The 18056-nt window shown below is 45.5% G+C and overlaps 3 protein-coding genes across 4 annotated transcripts; all 3 read left to right on the top strand.

Annotated features, from left to right (window-relative positions):
* The first annotated feature begins 897 nt into the window (after window positions 1-897).
* LOC115552817 (E3 ubiquitin-protein ligase RLIM-like) lies at window positions 898-6081 on the top strand. Its single transcript, XM_030369158.1, is given in 5 exon segments — window positions 898-1044; window positions 2998-3215; window positions 3767-3871; window positions 3970-5652; window positions 5655-6081. Coding segments are annotated over 4 exon segments (2022 nt in total). The 5' UTR covers window positions 898-1044; window positions 2998-3046; the 3' UTR covers window positions 5720-6081.
* A 3815-nt stretch (window positions 6082-9896) lies between these two features.
* On the top strand, window positions 9897-15843 carry rlim (ring finger protein, LIM domain interacting). 2 transcript variants are annotated; one of them, XM_030368406.1, is made up of 4 exons: window positions 9897-10084; window positions 11269-11483; window positions 12031-12137; window positions 12233-15843. In XM_030368406.1, the coding sequence occupies exons 2-4, from the start codon at window positions 11315-11317 to the stop codon at window positions 14171-14173; spliced, it is 2217 nt and encodes a 738-aa protein (XP_030224266.1). In that variant the 5' UTR covers window positions 9897-10084; window positions 11269-11314; the 3' UTR covers window positions 14174-15843. The 2 variants fall into 2 exon arrangements, with proteins under 2 accessions (XP_030224266.1, XP_030224268.1); XM_030368408.1 differs by having other exon boundaries at window positions 9905-10084; window positions 11266-11483; window positions 12031-12135; window positions 12234-15843.
* Window positions 15844-16173: 330 nt separating this feature from the next.
* glod5 (glyoxalase domain containing 5) lies at window positions 16174-17245 on the top strand. The gene is made up of 4 exons (XM_030368409.1): window positions 16174-16298; window positions 16480-16632; window positions 16777-16932; window positions 17011-17245. The coding sequence occupies exons 1-4, from the start codon at window positions 16242-16244 to the stop codon at window positions 17158-17160; spliced, it is 516 nt and encodes a 171-aa protein (XP_030224269.1). The 5' UTR covers window positions 16174-16241; the 3' UTR covers window positions 17161-17245.
* Window positions 17246-18056: the final 811 nt, after the last annotated feature.

Here is an 18056-nt window from a genome sequence, read left to right as displayed (position 1 = left end):
ACGATACCAAGGTGTTAATATGAGGATTCCTAGACAAAGGGCTTATAATTTCTCCCCAACTCCTAGCTTGGCTCATGTTTTTTTAATGCCATAACTAATTAGCACACAGGGTCAGGCATTGCGAGAGTGATTGCTCATCCATAACTCTGCTGCGGTCTGCTGTGGAACACATTTTGGCATGCTTAATTGGAGTGGAAGATTCTGCCTCACATCATAAACACACCCTGTGATGTGCTCCCAAAAATAATCAGTTAGTCAGGTATTATCAGCTTTCTTGGTGCTCTTAAGTCATCCATAGTGAATAAGGGGGGGAATTAAAGAAGACAGCATGTATTGTAATGTGTGGTGCAACTGATCAGGGAGCATGTTGCATGTTTCAGTCCAGGATCTGGAAGCCTGGTGGCCCCTGAATTCTCTAATTGAGTAAATTGTGTTTTTAGAGAGAGCAGACTGTTTTAAAATAAGAAAAAAAGGAATTGGCGGAAATTGGCTAATCTTGTGCAACTAGAGCTGGTATCCAGCCAAGTGATACACAAAATGTTTCCAGCTAGTATGACCCTTCATTCTATATGATTTTGTTTGGTAAAAATATGTATAATTAACTCAAAGTTAAACAGGCTACTGTACTGATAATCATGAATACACTTTTTTTGTCAGATACATATAGCCATTGAAGAATTGGCACGCAAACAACACCAGGGGCGGTTCTGGGCACCGGCAAACCTTGCCCGGGGCGCCATTTTTTGATAAAAAAACACAGTGTTATGATGTATCATAACACTGTGTGGTGAATTGGCATATTGGCGCCCCCTCTGGATGCAAGCGCACCTGCTTGTTGAGAAGGTACTGTGCACAGACTGAAACCGAAACAAGCATCTCCTTCCGTACTCATGCTCTCCCCTAGTTTCCGGAATATAAACAGCTAAGCTTTATGCAAGAGAAAATGGACTCCTGAGATTGCCCACTATTAGCCAAGTGAAATCCGTAGTGTTTTTTAGAAACCACGTTGAAGTACGTCCAAATAAGGCACTACAGACTCGACAGGTAGAACACCACTTGCTCTACTCTGTTACACCCTACTATGTATAAAATGATCAATAGTTCGCCGGCTAATGCTAAGGTAGTGGTCATCATCGTCATTAGCATTGTTTCGGGTTTACGTTTGCTACATTTCATTAATGTATTTGTAGAGCAATGCCGGGGCTTTGTGAGAGTTTAATTCGGCAGTGTGTTCAGCACAACCTGTTCTAATACGACCAATTCCTGGTCTCACAGGGACTCTTCAGACTCAGTAGATAACTGGCTTTGTGTCTTTCAGTCGAGTTAGGCCATACACGTGTGCACAGGGACGTCACTAGGATTTAGAGGCTTGGGGGGCTTGTGGTGTGTTCCTGAATCCTCGGACGCCAGCCTTCCGAGTTGCACTTTTGACCTAATTTCCGGTCTCTGAGCATTCATAGCGTTCCCGTTCGTCTTTGTGATTGTGTCATGAAATAGGCTAGTCGTTGTTTATTGTTAGATACATTAGTCTCTTTAGCAAACCAGCCCGAAAACAAACAACACAACTTTACATTGTATGCATGCACAGCAAGACCGTGCAATGCATAAATTGGTGACCGGAATAAAGTAGCAATGTAATCAAGTGTGTAAGAGCATTTAAAATCGGCATTAAAATGACCAACGTGGTACAAATACAAGGAAAAATATAACCGCAAGCGGTGACTAACGGGGTCCGTGCAAAATTAAAAGTCAACAACACACTGATGGAAGATATATAAATATGAAAATATTAAAATATGTTACAGAAACAATAGGGGACCAAGCAGCTTCGCTGCTCGGACCCCTAATAAATCTCTTCACGGGCGCAGAGCGTCATCACTGGCCTCAGTCTACTCTCATAATTCCAAGAAATGAAGACAAAAAGGGGGCGTGCCTCAGAGAAATGCCACAAGAAAGCAGGGAGATTTCCCGACTTCCGACTCGGAAGGTTGGCGTCCGAGGATTCAGGAACACACAAATAGCCCCAGCAGTATTTTCTTTTTGTCTTTATTCAACACATCTTTAAAGTGCTTCTTTAATTCATCATTTATTACAGTAGAGAGTATAGCAGAGCATCTATCAGGGCCTGTTTGCTGGCTCACTCTCTTTTCTTTACATGCCTTAAGACCTCCTGTTTCCCTCTCCTGAGTCTTCAGGATGTCCTCCTTTTAAAAAATATAAATAAGCTAACCAAATGAAAGAGTTGGTATGATTTAAGTCTACATATTGGGGTGAGTTCAAGGAAAATAGGTTAGAAAATGTATGCATCAATGTGCTCTCCGAGACAATTTTAATCCAAATTAAAGACAACTTCTCATTGTATTAGTATTTATTTCAACTCTTGGTCTGGCTCATTATGTTAAGTGCAGGCATGTTACGATTTCCTTGACAAAAATATATATATATTTATTTTTTGTAAAAAAAGAAGAAGAAACCTATCGATTTATTTTTTTGTAGTGGGGGCGTAGCTCCCCCCAAAATAGGCCTAACGATGTCCCTGCGTGTGCATGTGTTTGTGATTTTGCGATATCCATTTTGTCTGTAACAAACGATAGAGCCTGTGTTGGAGGCGCAGGCTCTCCATACATTTCACTTTAGATTGCATTATATCTGGATCTATTTAGTAATCTATGTCACATTACAGATCCAAATGTAATTTAGAACTGGGTGCTGATTTTCTGTAAACCAGAAAATGCTGTAAAATTGGTAAGCTTAACGGGGCAAATGGTTAATTCAGGTAAGTGCATATTGACTGTGATGTAGTCCATGATTCATCCAAGCTTTGTACAAACCTTGGAACGATACTTATTTATATCATTATTTATATCATCAAATGTTTGCCATGTCTCTGCTGTGATTATGAAGCATCAGCAGATCCTTTGAACATCGCTGATGACGTTTCTCAATTTTCACAAAACAGCAAGTGTTGAAATTAACCATTGTTGCTCTTTCCAACAGTAACTGGATCCTGGTCGCGGAAACTTGACCTCTCTCCATTTCTGTATCGATGGAGTGGTCTGACGGCTCAGAGCAAAGTGGCAGTAACCAGTCAGAATCACAGCGGCGAAGACAGCTGGACCGCCTGGACAGGGAAGAGGCCTTCTACCAGTTTGTCAACAATCTTAGCGATGAGGATTATCGCCTCATGAGGGAAAACAACCTTTTGGGCACCCCAGGTAATAAACACTCATCTGATGGTGTCTAATATTTAAACAGAGGCTCAATGTTGCTCATGCGATGATGTGTTGATTTGAACTCCAGATGAGCTATGATTATGGGCCACAAAACAAACCAGAGGCATGTTCTCACCAGGCCTGTGACAAGCTCATTTGTGTATCAATGTATTTGTTGTCTTCTAGTTCTATGACACATTCACAGTATTGCTATTGCATTGTTTTAATAGCCTGGGTTCTGAATTGCCAGTTCGGAAGTCTTTGGTTTTAGTACATTGACACTATTCTGAACAAGCAGCAACCTGTGGTCTACTGAGTGAAGACACCGTCCGTTTCTGTCCCAGGACAGTGGGAGGGGGAATGTAAGTTCTGTGCATCCTTTAGCAAGGCAACGTGCAAGGAGAGAGCTTTGAATGGGCAGTGGCTTGTCCTGGTAAGTCTGGTGGTCAAACAAGTCTACATTGACAGTGGTATTCGTGTGAGAGGTCTGCAGGTGAAACCTAAGACCAGCAATGCTTGACAAAAACATTTCAATAACATTGTTTTTCCCCTAGGTGAGGTAACAGAGGATGAACTTTTGAGTCGACTTCAACAAATTAAAGATGGTCCAGAGCCGCCGAACAGCAGCCCCAGCACTGAAACTGGAGAAGCCACTGGTGGTGAGTCTACAAAAGTTTTTTTTTATAAAAGTGGTTGAAATTAACAAAAATGTACCAGCAAAATATATAAAAAAATCCTTCACTCCATATTTCCATAGAAATCCCAGGGGGATCAGAGGACTCCTCCAACGGTGACACGCTGCTGGACTGGCTGAACACGGTACGGCGCACGGGGAACACCACGAGAAGTGGTCACAGCGGCAACCAGTCATGGCGGGCCGTGAGCCAGACGAACCCGAACAGCGGCGACTTCCGCTTCAGCCTAGAAATCAACGTGAATCGCAACCTGGCCGAGCAGCAGGCAGCAGCCGCGGCGGAGGGCGGGCAGGAGACCCCGGAGGCTCCAGGGGCCCCAGGGGAGGTCGCGGCAGCCGGGGTGCCTTCAGCAGCTGTGCCTGCAGCAGGAGTAACTGCAGTAGGGGTGACTGCAGCAGGTGTGACTACAGCAGCCGGGCCTGCAGCAGCAGTTGTTCCTGCAGTAAGGGGGACTGCCGCAGGTGTGCCTGCAGCAGGTGTGCCTGCAGTATGTGTAATTGCCGCAGGTGTGACTGCAGCAGGAGCGCCTGCATCAGGGCTGACTGCACCAGTACTACCTCCACCAGCGGTGCCTGCACCACCAGTGCCTGAGGCCGAGGCTGAGCCGGAGCCACAGGCTGTGTCCATGGAGGTGGAGGAGGTGGTTGAGGAACCAGTCGTAGAAGAGTTGGCTGTCATAGTGGAGCCAGAGCCTGAATTTGAAGATGCTGTGATGCAGGAGGTGCTACCAGAACCCCCGGTCCCTGCCCCCACCGAGCCCCCGGTCCAGTCCCCCCCTAGCCCCCCCCAACGTCGAGCACAAAGGAGAGCCCGCAGTCCAAGCCCAGAACCCCGCAGAACCAGGGCTCGCACAGCCCGGAGTCGCTCCCCTCTCAGCCTAGAGCGGCTGGACGGTCTTCCTCACCTTCGCCATGCCCCCCGCCCCGTCCCGGCCCCTGTGGCACCTGCCGAGGGCAGCTCTAGCACTCGACAACACGTGCCCTCTAGGCAGAGCAATCCCGAGTACGAAGCGCAGCCGGCAGCGGCGGAGGCAGTGCCCGCGGCGGAGAGTCCGAGTGCAGGTCCTCCAGAAGGAGAGGCCGCGGGTGCAAGAGGGGGGGCAGGGGGTCGACGGCCTCCCACCATCATGCTGGACCTCCAGGTGCGTCGTGCGCGGCCAGGCGAGTACCGCCAAAGAGACAGCATTGCGAACCGCACGCGCTCCCGCTCCCAGAACTCAAACAATACCTTCCTGTACGAGAGCGAACGGGGCGGCTTTCGTAGGACCTTCTCGCGCTCGGAGCGCGCTGGCGTGAGGACCTACGTCAGCACCATTCGCATCCCCATCCGGAGGATCTCCGACGCCGGCCTGGGCGAGGCAACCTCCATTGCGCTCCAGTCGATGATCCGTCAGATCATGACCGGCTTCGGTGAGCTCAGCTACCTCATGGACTCCGACTCCTCGGACTCAAACCGCGGAGCCGGCACGCCCGCAGAACCGACCGAGACCCTCAACAACCCAGAAGGCGCGAGTGCGCCTGTGGCGGAGGAGCCACCCGTAGGCGCCGTTAGTGCAGGGGAGGCTCGGACAGTGGAAAGGGACTTAGAGGAAGGCCTGACCTCCGGCCCGGCCGGGAGGGAAGGCGGGGTTGGGGGCGGGGGCTTCACGGCTCGGCCCAGACCCCCCATCAGCATGGAGGAGCCCAGCTCTCTGCCGTTCCTCCGACTCGCCCACTTCTTCCTCCTCAACGACGACGGCGAGGACCAGCCACAGGGGTGACCAAAGAGCAGATCGACATCCTTGCGACACGTTACGGGGGGAGAGGGACTTAGAGGAAGGCCTGACCTCTGGCCCGGCCGGAAGGGAAGGAGTCCTTTACACTGCGTCTACAGGCAGTGGAAAGGATATACGATGACAAGTTCCTGGTTTTAAAAACCAAAACATGAAAGTATTGACAGAAAAACAGAAATATTTACATTTTGTGGGAAGTTTTGTAATAAGACCATGACATTGCTGTGAGAGTGTTGTGTTACTGTGTAAAACACAAATAAGCAAAGAAAAAATTACTTGCAAAAAAATCTTATTAACATTATCCCCATTCAAGGCTGTATGGGGATAATGTTATCTTGGTAACTTGCTGAGTTTTTTAATATTTTCTATGGATATATAAATTAAAATACTACCTTGAAAGCTGCTTTCTGAAGAGAGTCGGCTTGTGTTTTTTCCACTTAAATTTCATAAAACGACGTGCATTCAAGAATAGTTCTTTCCAGAGCATCTTTATGCCTTAATGATTGAGTAAAAGAAAGACGAATGATTGCATAAAGTCTAAATGTGTTTTACATATGAATCAGTTAAAAAAATAGCAGAATATAATGGCAACTACATTGTTTCATAAGAAGAAGGCAAGCCAACTAGACATGATACCAAGGTGTTAATCTGAGGATTCCGAGACAAAAGGCATATCATTTCTGCCCAACTCCTAGCTTGGCTCATGCCATAACTAATTAATACACAGGGTCAGGCATTGCGAGAGTGATGCTCATCCATAACTCTGCTGCGGTCTGCTGTAGAACACATTTTGGCATGGTTAATTGGAGTGGAAGAATCTGCCTCACATCATAAACACACCCTGTGATGTGCTCCCAAAAAATAATCAGTCAGTCAGGTAAGCATAGTTGTTGCTCTTAAGTCATCCATAGCGAATAAGGGGGTGGGGGGGGGGGATTAAATAAGGCAGCCTGTATTGTAATCTGTGGTCGATCAGGTAGCATGTCACATGTTTCAGTCCAGGATCCGGATGCCTGGCGGCCCCTGAGTTCTCTAATAGAGTAAATTGTGTTTTAAAATGAGAAAAAAACGAAGTAGCAGAAATTGGCTAATCCTGTGCAACCAGCCAAGTGATAGGCTACACAAAAGGTTTCCAGCTAACCCTTCATTCCAGGCCCGTCGCGAGAAGGCAAGCAAACCAAGCAGTTGCTTGGGGCCCCGAGCTGGCCTGGGGCCCCAAGGCAAACGACTGGTTATGAATAAAATGCAACAACAAACTGTGTGAGCGCTAGAGCTTAGATCGGGCCCAGAAAATCAAGCCCGACCCGGTCCGAGCCCGTGCACGTTCTGTCCGAGCCCGGCCCGACCCGACACATTAACTGTAATTATGAGCCCGAGCCCGATTTCAACCCGACATTTTTTTTATTACATATGTAACTTTGTACACATTTGTTACTAGGCCTACTCTGCTAAATATATATGTAAGGGATAATGTATAGAACGCCGGTCATTATCGGGAAAATAAGCCCTGAAGGGGCTTATTTTTTATAATGACCGGCGACGTTTATCCCGCTTATTACACGGCTACTTGCCAAAACGAAAAAGTAACTTCAAATGGTGTGTCTTTTTACAATTTATTCATAACCAGCCTTTGTAGTGTTGATCAGCAGAGAAATATTTTGTCCGCAAAGACGGCGACGTCGCTTAGCAACGGAAGACGCTGGGGTTGACAAGTCACCGGACTACTACCCATGCAAGTGAACGGAGGGTTCCACGACATTGAGAAGATCCTTGTAATAAAGGCCTATAATATTTCTGTTTATGGCATAGATTTCTCCTCAGATTAGGCCAATAAACCAATGATAAAAAAAAATATATATCTTCGATCAAAGGCCCGGCCCGACCCGGCCCGAGGATAGCGGTTGGAGATATCGGCCCGACCCGGCCCGCGGGTCGGGTCGGGTTCGGGCTCAGGCAGGTAATCTAAACTCTAGTGAGCGCCCCCTTTGATAGTCAATGCAGTAAAGTGCAATGACAGTGTTATCGGTATCCCCCTCGAGGGGCCCCTGAGCTGGCCTCGGGCCCCAAGACAACGACTGGTTATGAATAAAATGCAACGACAAACTGTGTGAGCGCCCCTTTGATAGTTAATGCAGTAAAGTGCAATGACAGTGTTATCGGGATCCCCCTCGAGGGGGCCCCTCTCAGTCGCTGACAGCAGCCAGCCAGCCAGGTTTGTGATCTCTGTTGCCGGCAAAATACAAAACCTCGGCAGTCATGAAGTGGAATTATCAATCAGGAAGCCATGAAAGAAAGAAGAGAAAGGAAAAGAAGGATAAGAAAAAACAAGATAGTGATAAGTGATAAATTACACTGGATAAAATAGCTCTACTTGTCTTGTACAAATGGTGTAATTTCGCAGCAGGTAGGCTAGCAAAAAAGGAATTATGTTAGCATAGCTACCTGCCTGACGGCCAATGCTGCGTGTAACAAACTAGAACAGTTCAAATAGTGCAACTTTTTTTCGAACGGATGGAATATGGTTACATACTTTAATATGTTTATTAACGTTATAAGGAAGATTCAGATCTCTTCCAGAATCACTGTTTATCGTAGTTAATGACATGACATTGCTATAGCTTTGTAATAGGTTTTGATGAAAGTGGCATAGTATCTCTGCTATACTAACTATTCTACCGTGATAATCTATTTAACAAATGGGGGTTAGGAAAAATTAAGGATAAGGAAAATTAGGATAAAATTACGTTCCGGTAATAACAACATCATCAAGTATCGTAGCGAAATACAGTTTATGTTGTGTTTTATTTGGCGTTCCGTAAATCCCATCGAACCGGAAACCGGAACCGGACATGTTTGTGTTTGGTTGTAGTCTTTTCGCTCGGTTCTCCGTATCAACAGTAGGGCTAGAACCGAGCGAAAAGACTACAACCAATCTCCCTTGCAATGAGCAATGAGTCTTCCAACCGAATCAATGGATTTACAAAATGCCAAATAAAACACGACAGAAACTGTGTTTCGCTACCATACTTGATGAAAAAAAAAAGCTGAGGATGTCTGCGTTGCCTTGGGAGAGCGTAGACTCTAAACTCTCCCCAAGCAATGCAGACATCCTGAATTGTATATCCAGGGTTAGGGATTATTTACTATCCATGTTAAAAGAAGAAGAAATAGTGCCTCAGATTGCAATTTTTTAAATATTGACAATGCTTAAAGGAAGCAGGATTATTACCTAATTTTTCACTTTATTTTGTTTTTACACATTTGAAGATTTTATTTAAAGTCACATTTGTCTTGTAATCTTTATTGTTGTTGTTGATCCGAAAATTATCCGATCCGTGACTCAAAAACCGTGACACGATCCGAACCGGGAGTTTTGTGACCCGCTGCACCCAGTGTTTTTAATTCTCAAACAGCAGAATGCTTAAATAATATGTTAAGCTACAAGTAGGTAAATTTATAACATTGGCTTGGGATGCCAGTATATGCAACAGCAGTATTTGCACTGTCAACTTTTTTTATTTATATAAAGTGTGGGTGAACTTAAACTGTATGGCTATGCTGTGGTTCCTGTAGGCTTTACGGCGGGGGGCCTCCATCTCATTTTGCTTGAAACGGCCCTGCTTCATTCTATTTGATTTTGTCGAGTAAAAATATGTATAATTAACTCAAAATTAGAGGGCTATACTGATCATCATGAATACTTTTTTTTTGTCAGATACATACACAGAAGAATTGGCACACTCATATGTGTGAGCTATGTGGTATTGACATGAGATCATTGGATTAAAACTATGTCAAATCAATAGGCCTACTTACAATATGTTGTACAATGAAAATACCAATAAATCAAGACTAAAGAATATCACATTCTAATATATAAAAAAAATAATATCTTTATATATATAATATATATATAAAGAATATCACAGAATATCACATTCTAGGGCCACAAGAAAATTCTGATTTGCCATACGTTTTTCCAAAACATATAATTTAAGAAATGTATAAAGCAACACATTTCTTGTGACCTATATTTGACGTTTGTATTAGGCCTAATCAGTTGATGAATGTTACTAGGCTACCATTATTTAAAAACGTGAGTCTTCAAATACGTCTGCTTGTTCGATTGTCATCCATGGCAGTTACGTGTCGATGTCACATACGCATTATATTTTACGCCCGCACTGTGGCGCTATAGTTTAGTTAAAGTACCCGGAATTCCGAAACAAACGTCTCCTTCCATACTCATGCTCTCCCCCAGTTTCCGGAATATCACTGCTAAGCTTTATACAAGAGAAAATGGACTCCTGAGATTGCCCACTATTATCCCAAGCGAAATCCGTAGTGTTTTTTTTTTAGAAACCACGTTGAAGTACGTCCAAATAAGGCACTCACAGACTCGACAGGTAACATGAACAACACTTGCTCTACACTGTTACACCCTACTATGTATAAAATGATCAATAGTTCGCCGGCTAATGCTAAGGTAGCGGTCATCATCGTCATTAGCGTTGTTTGACGTCGCTGGTTTGGGCTAACGTTTGCTAACACATTTTAACAATGTATTTGTAGAGCACTGCCGTTGCTTGGTGCGAGTTCAATTCGGCCTTGTGTTCCGCACAACCTTTGCTAATGACATGTTATAGTTTAAAGACCAGGGATGCGTTAGTGTAAACAGCTGCTCGTCCCCAAGTTGCACCTTTTAGCCACAGATGAGTAGCACCGCTATGCTAACTCCAGGGTAGCTCCTGGGTTGTTACAGGTTGATGGCTCGTATTGGTCACTTGAATATAACCAGGTAGCCCACGTAAAACTACGGATCATTGGAGGGTTGGTTGTGTTATAACGATGTGGAAGTAAATTTATGGAAGGGTTTTCTATTGAGCTTTTCGGAAATGGCTGTGGGAACGGGTTGTTGTGCTAGCTAATAACAGCTAATGCGATAGAAACTTACTATGGGCTGAGAACCTAAGCTAGGTTGCTAAACCATTAGCGTAGCAATGGCTGGTTGGATGATGCCATTTTGTTTTGTGTTTTTTCTCAATTACGACCAATTCCTTGTCTCACAGGGCCTTCAGACAAAGTAGATAACTGGCTATGCGTCTTTCAGTCGAGTTAGGCCATACACGTGTGCATGTGTTTGTGATGTTGCGATATCCATTTAGTCTGTATGTTGTAAACAAACGATAGAGCCTGCGTTGGAGGTGTAGGCTCTCCATACATTTGACTTCAGATTGTATTATATCTGCACTATTTAGTCAATTGTCAAATTACAGATCCAAATGTTATTTAGAACTAGGTGCTGATTTTCTGTAAACCAGAAAATGCTGTAAAATGGGTAAGCTTAACGGGGCAAATGGTTAATTCGGGTACGTGCATATTGAGTGTGATGTAGTCCATGATTCATCCAAGCTTTGTACAAACCTTGGAACGATACTTATGTATATCATTATTTATATCATCAAATGTTTGCCATGTCTCTGCTGTGATTAAGAACCATCAGTAGATCCTGTGAACATCGCTGACATTTTTCAGTTTTCACAATACAGCATGTGTTGAAATGACACATTGTTACTCTTTCCCACAGTAGCTGGATCCTGGTCGCGGAACCTTGACCTCTCTCCATTTCTGTATCGATGGAGGGGTCTGACGGCTCAGAGCAAAGTGGCAGTGACCAGTCAGAAACACAGCGGCGAAGACAGCTGGACCGCCTGGACAGGGAAGAGGCCTTCTACCAGTTTGTCAATAATCTTAGCGATGAGGATTATCGCCTCATGAGGGACAACAACCTTTTGGGCACCCCAGGTAATAAACACTCATCTGATGGTGTCTAATATTTAAACTGAGGTTCAATGTTGCTCATGCGATGATGTGTTGATTTGAACTCCAGATGAGATATGATTATGGGCCACAAAACAAACCAGAGGCATGTTCTCACCAGGCCTGTGACAAGCTCATTTGTGTATCAATGTATTTGTTGTCTTCTAGTTCTATGACACATTCACAGTATTGCTATTGCATTGTTTTAATAGCCTGGGTTCTGAATTGCCAGTTCGGAAGTCTTTGGTTTTAGTACATTGACACTATTCTGAACAAGCAGCAACCTGTGGTCTACTGAGTGAAGACACCGTCCGTTTCTGTCCCAGGACAGTGGGAGGGGGAATGTAAGTTCTGTGCATCCTTTAGCAAGGCAACGTGCAAGGAGAGAGCTTTGAATGGGCAGTGGCTTGTCCTGGTAAGTCTGGTGGTCAAGTCTACATTGACAGTGGTATTCGTGTGAGAGGTCTGCAGGTGAAACCTAAGACCAGCAATGCTTGATAAAAACATTTCAATAACATTGTTTTTCCCCTAGGTGAGGTAACGGAGGATGAACTTTTGAGTCGACTTCAACAAATTAAAGATGGTCCAGAGCCGCCGAACAGCAGCCCCAGCACTGAAACTGGAGAAGCCACTGGTGGTGAGTCTACAAAAGTTCTTTTTTATAAAAGTGGTTGAAATTAACAAAAATGTTCCAGCGAAATATTTAAAAAAATCCTTCACTCCATATTTCCATAGAAACCCCAGGGGGATCAGAGGACTCCTCCAACGGTGACACGCTGCTGGACTGGCTGAACACGGTACGGCGCACGGGGAACACCACGAGAAGTGGTCACCGCGGCAACCAGTCATGGCGGGCCGTGAGCCAGACGAACCCGAACAGCGGCGACTTCCGCTTCAGCCTAGAAATCAACGTGAATCGCAACCTGGCCGAGCAGCAGGCAGCAGCCGCGGCGGAGGGCGGGCAGGAGACCCCGGAGGCTCCAGGGGCCCCAGGGGAGGTCGCGGCAGCCGGGGTGCCTTCAGCAGCTGTGCCTGCAGCAGGAGTAACTGCAGTAGGGGTGACTGCCGCAGGTGTGACTTCAGCAGCCGGGCCTGCAGCAGCAGTTGTTCCTGCAGTAAGGGGGACTGCCGCAGGTGTGCCTGCAGCAGGTGTGCCTGCAGTATGTGTAATTGCCGCAGGTGTGACTGCAGCAGGAGCGCCTGCAGCAGGGCTGACTGCACCAGTACTACTTCCACCAGCGGTGCCTGCACCACCAGTGCCTGAGGCCGAGGCTGAGCCGGAGCCACAGGCTGTGTCCATGGAGGTGGAGGAGGTGGTTGAGGAACCAGTCGTAGAAGAGTTGGCTGTTATAGTGGAGCCAGAGCCTGAATTTGAAGATGCTGTGATGCAGGAGGTGCTACCAGAACCCCCGATCCCTGCCCCCACCGAGCCCCCGGTCCAGTCCCCCCCTAGCCCCCCCCAACGTCGAGCACAAAGGAGAGCCCGCAGTCCAAGCCCAGAACCTCGCAGAACCAGGGCTCGCACAGCCCGGAGTCGCTCCCCTCTCAGCCTAGAGCGGCTGGACGGTCTTCCTCACCTTCGCCATGCCCCCCGCCCCGTCCCGGCCCCTGTGGCACCTGCCGAGGGCAGCTCTAGGACTCGACAACACGTGCCCTCTAGGCAGAGCAATCCCGAGTACGAAGCGCTGCCGGCAGCGGCGGAGGCAGTGCCCGCGGCGGAGGCTCCGAGTGCAGGTCCTCCAGAAGGAGAGGCCGCGGGTGCAGAAGGGGGGGCAGGGGGTCGACGGCCTCCCACCATCATGCTGGACCTCCAGGTGCGTCGCGTGCGGCCAGGCGAGTACCGCCAAAGAGACAGCATTGCGAACCGCACGCGCTCCCGCTCCCAGAACTCAAACAATACCTTCCTGTACGAGAGCGAACGGGGCGGCTTTCGTAGGACCTTCTCGCGCTCTGAGCGCGCTGGCGTGAGGACCTACGTCAGCACCATTCGCATCCCCATCCGGAGGATCTCTGACGCCGGCCTGGGCGAGGCAACCTCCATGGCGCTCCAGTCGATGATCCGTCAGATCATGACCGGCTTCGGTGAGCTCAGCTACCTCATGGACTCCGACTCCGAGTCCTCGGACTCAAACCGCGGAGCCGGCACGCCCGCAGAACCGACCGAGACCCTCAACAACCCAGAAGGCGCGAGCGCGCCTGTGGCGGAGGAGCCACCCGTGGGCGCCGTTAGTGCAGGGGAGGCTCGGACAGCGGAAAGGGACTTAGAGGAAGGCCTGACCTCCGGCCCGGCCGGGAGGGAAGGCGGTGTTGGGGGCGGAGGCGGGGGCTTCAGGGCTCGGCCCAGACCCCCCATCAGCATGGAGGAGCCCAGCTCTCTGCCGTTCCTCCGGCTCGCCCACTTCTTCCTCCTCAACGACGACGACGAGGACCAGCCGCAGGGGTTGACCAAAGAGCAGATCGACAACCTCGCGATGCGTAACTTTGGCGAGAGCGATGCCCTGAAGACTTGCAGCGTGTGCATAACGGAATACGCGGAGGGCAACAAGCTGCGGAAGCTGCCCTGCTCCCACGAGTACCACGTGCACTGCATCGACCGCTGGCTCTCGGAGAACTCCACCTGTCCCATCTGCCGCCGGGCGGTGCTCGTGTCGGCCAACAGGGAGAGCGTGGTTTAATGTAATGTACCAGAGCTGCAGTGTAGATACAGCGGGCGGTGGCACTCTGAAGAGTCCTGTGGGCCTTCCTCTTCATTCAGTTAGGGTATCTAATGCCTCATTTCTGTGACAGGTGGTTGGGAAATTATTCCCCAGCTTTGGTTATTTTAATTTTATTTCCCCCCCACGTATTTGTATCCCCCCCCCCCCCCAAAATGCAGTGATGAGTGGTGGCTCCGGATGCCTGGCAGAATAGTGTCGGCGGTTATGTCTTATGGTTAGGCGGCGGTGCATCTCCGGTATTTATTAACCAAAATTTTGTTTTTATTCTTAGTGATCCGCTTCTTTTCCCCATTGTCCTAAGCCAAGGCGCTCTATCCCAGGGTCGGTCCGTTTTGTCTCTTAATGACAGAATAATTACTTTACAGGGACTACAAACCAGCTTGTAGTTTCAGCACTTCATATTATAAAATATTTTGTATTAGCGCTCATATGTGCCTAATAGACCGTGACTATTATTTATTCCCATGAGTTTGAAAGTGTTTTGAAACTATTTTTTCACTGCATGCATTTAAGAAGAGTCATCGCCTGAAAGTCAAAAGTAAAAAAATTGAAGAGATACTTTCCATCAATATAACGGTGTTTTGGTTGTGAGAGCGATGGGAGTGGGATTGGAGTATATGGGTCATGAATCAGAGTATCCCATAGTTTTTCATATCTATAAATACTCAGATTTACACGGAGCTGACTAAACATCTACTTGGACATGGAACTCCTAAAGGATGCTATGTACTGTCAATTTCCCTTCATCTGTCAAATGAATGAAAGAAAGAAAGCATCAATATTTTTTTGAGAGGCATGAACTGTCAAATGTCAAAGCTTGATGAATTCTTTTAAATACAAAATGTAGAAGGTTGTACAGTATTTGGGGCAAGACGTGCAAAAAGGTTATTTTGGAATGTTTGAGTTTATTTTGGGATCTTATTGCATCTTTATACACCATCACGTACAATTATTTCCATTTCTGCAATTAGAGATGTTCCAATACATGCATTAATTTAACACCAGGTTTTAAAATAAGGGGTTAGATTTTTCTTTGTTACTAAGGTCAAGTATCAAGAGTAGATCAGAACAAGTACTTTCCATCTACTTTCTGCAGAAAAATACATTATGGGATGTTTCCCGTCACACGTGTTGGTTCTCTTCAATATAGAAGACTGTTTTCAAACATCTCGTTCCCATCACCTTGATACTGCCATAATTCTTTGTAGCTGTGTAAAAAGAATGTATTGGAAATTGTTCTCAGACTTTAAAATAAAGTAGTCTGAATCGGTAATGGCATAAAGTGCTATTTGTGTATCTCTAGCTACATGAAATGAAGTGTCGGTAGGCCTGTCCGACGGCCGGTTGGGTTCAGGTCCTACCTCAGTGTACCATTCTTCCATTCCTAACCTGAGATGTTTTGAGTGTAAAATTTCTTCCTTCCGGAAGACCCTTAAGATGTTTACTCACTCTGTTCCCGTACTGCTTCACGTGTGAATGCTCCATATCTGGAATGTCGGTGTGCAATACTTAAAGAAAAAAACACGAAACCTGAAATTAGATAAACACAAACCATAATATAAATGTGTATAGTATTCCTTAACTATTGTAGACTGTTAAGATCGCTTAAATAAATACTTGTTACTTTTTGTGTGTATTTTGTTTCAATTAGTTCTGAACGTGATGTGATTTGAGGACGGTATGGTAATATATTTCCTCATGAACTGGCATGTTTTACAGTTTCATATTGGGAAATGATAAATGCTGTGTTATATATATGTTATTGATTAAGAGGACACAATGATTCGTGACTTATTCACAAAGCAATTGGTAGTGTCTCGGAAGGTGTTGGTGTTTAACATATTGATATATTCATAATTAGCCTTCTTATTAATCCTGTTGATACGGCTTCACCAATGCAAATAATATGGTGGCTTCTGCGTTCTGTATCAGGTATAACCTTTGAGCCGTTACCAGATTCAGTATATTACGGTATTGTTCGTTGGAAATTGCAGCAGCCAAATAAGGAAGTGAGTAAGAAAAAGAGATGGCGCTCCGGGCGATTGGGAATCGTTTCTCTAACTTACATTTTGCCTATGTCAAGGTATGTTGAGTTCAATTGATATCTTCAATGTGGTCTCATTGATCTAATATTAATGGGTCAACGTTGAAGAATAATACATGTGATGTACGTTTGTGAAGTCGACTCATACATCGAGGTAACAGCTATGTGGTTGTGTGTACAGAGTACCGTAATTGCTGTATTTTATTTTAATATTGTGTAGACCCTCTCTACGACAACATTACAATGCCGACCTCGAAGTTCGTGTCCCGTGGAAGTGAGTCATCTGGACCATTTAGTCCTAACAGTGAAAAGTGTCCCGGACACCATCAACTTCTACTCTGCAGTGCTTGGCATGAAGGTGATCACCTTCAAGGTATTGTGTTTCGGGTATAAAGCTACAGTTTATTTAATTTCCACTAGGGGGCAGACTCTGATAATTAATGAAAGGAGTTTGTCTCAAACAACCGATTGACGAGTGTTCGTATCGTGTCACAGTGCGAGTCTCTTGTTTCAACAGGGGGATCGTAAGGCCCTGGGTTTTGGACAACAGAAAATAAATCTGCATCAAGTTGGCCAGGAATTTGAACCCAAAGCCAAATTTCCAACCTCCGGCTCTGCAGACCTCTGTCTAATTACAACGACTTCTTTGCCTACAGTTGCTGCACACCTGCAGGTATTGTCCCTTTGCATATTGAAGAATGTAGTCTGTAATATGTAGACGTGTAATATTCCCCTCCTTTTTCCTTTCAAGGTTTGTGGGGTCCAGATTGAGGAGGGTCCCGTGGAGAGGAGTGGAGCAGTGGGCAGCATATGCTCTCTGTACTTCAGAGACCCGGATCACAACCTCATAGAGATCTCCATCTACAAGCAGGCACGTCATCACGAGAAAAGCCCTACTTAGAGAATCATTCATTAAACTATGAAACTAATTAAAAGCATCAATATTTTTGTATGTGATTTCTCAATAAAGAAAAATCTGATATGTATTTGTTTTGGCATGAACTTTTATTGTCACGTAAAAAAAAGAGCCTAATGTGGTGAATGAGTTGAACCAGACAAAGACAATGGCAAACCCTTCCTTGTGTTGATTTGTAGTGCTTAATTAAATATGGGAAGTTTTCTGGTAGTGACAAACTTTCCTGAAATCTGCGAAAGACGTGAATGTGAATGTGAATGCGTAATATAACACCACGACACAACAATGGTTTACTATAATGCATGCATAAAGGGGTGTATTAGTTCCTTCCTGGCAGGTGTGTAGTCACTGCATTGTTGTAAGTGAAACATAAATTATTATTTGTGTTAAAGGTTATAAACTAAAGGTGTCAAGTTAAAGGTCTCTCACCAAAAAAAAAGAAAGAAATGGATGGTGATTATTATGAGGGACAATATAAAGCAATTTAGTTTTGTGACGTTTATGTTTCCTTTGAAAAACTGCACCTGTGTGCCAACCAACAAAATCATCACCATTCTTTCTGAGAAAATTAAAGGACGAATGAATGAATGAAGATGAATAGAATACTGAGATTCCTTGCAGGGGGGCCACTTTGCTTTATTCTTAAGATGTATAATAATTGGAATTTCTTGTTTATTTAGTCATGTTTTCATTATCTTTTTGAACAACAAATCATGTTCATTTTCAGAAAATAATATTGGGAAACTAGGTGTACTCTTCAAAAGACTTCAAGAGGGGAATATTACTTCATTGTTATGGGTTGGCTTTTATTTGGGGAAAATTATGATAGAGCTACTATTTCAAGATGATCAGTTGAAACCTTTGTCACTGTATAAAGGTGA

This window comes from Gadus morhua, chromosome 10, assembly GCF_902167405.1.
Source record: "Gadus morhua chromosome 10, gadMor3.0, whole genome shotgun sequence".
Taxonomy (NCBI): Eukaryota; Metazoa; Chordata; class Actinopteri; order Gadiformes; family Gadidae; genus Gadus; species Gadus morhua.
Note: the sequence above shows the minus strand (reverse complement) of the source record. Positions and strands in the feature narration are given on the sequence as shown.

Bases quoted from the DNA above. Each gene is read 5' to 3' on its own strand.
- rlim (XM_030368406.1), top strand. From the start codon at position 11,315: ATGGAGGGGTCTGACGGCTCAGAGCAAAGTGGCAGTGACCAGTCAGAA. The intron at 11,484-12,030 runs GTAATAAACACT...TTTTTCCCCTAG, and splicing joins CAACCTTTTGGGCACCCCAG to GTGAGGTAACGGAGGATGAA. The intron at 12,138-12,232 runs GAGTCTACAAAA...CATATTTCCATA, and splicing joins CTGGAGAAGCCACTGGTGGT to GAAACCCCAGGGGGATCAGA.
- glod5 (XM_030368409.1), top strand. From the start codon at position 16,242: ATGGCGCTCCGGGCGATTGGGAATCGTTTCTCTAACTTACATTTTGCC. The intron at 16,633-16,776 runs GTATTGTGTTTC...TTGTTTCAACAG, and splicing joins TGAAGGTGATCACCTTCAAG to GGGGATCGTAAGGCCCTGGG. The intron at 16,933-17,010 runs GTATTGTCCCTT...TTTCCTTTCAAG, and splicing joins CAGTTGCTGCACACCTGCAG to GTTTGTGGGGTCCAGATTGA.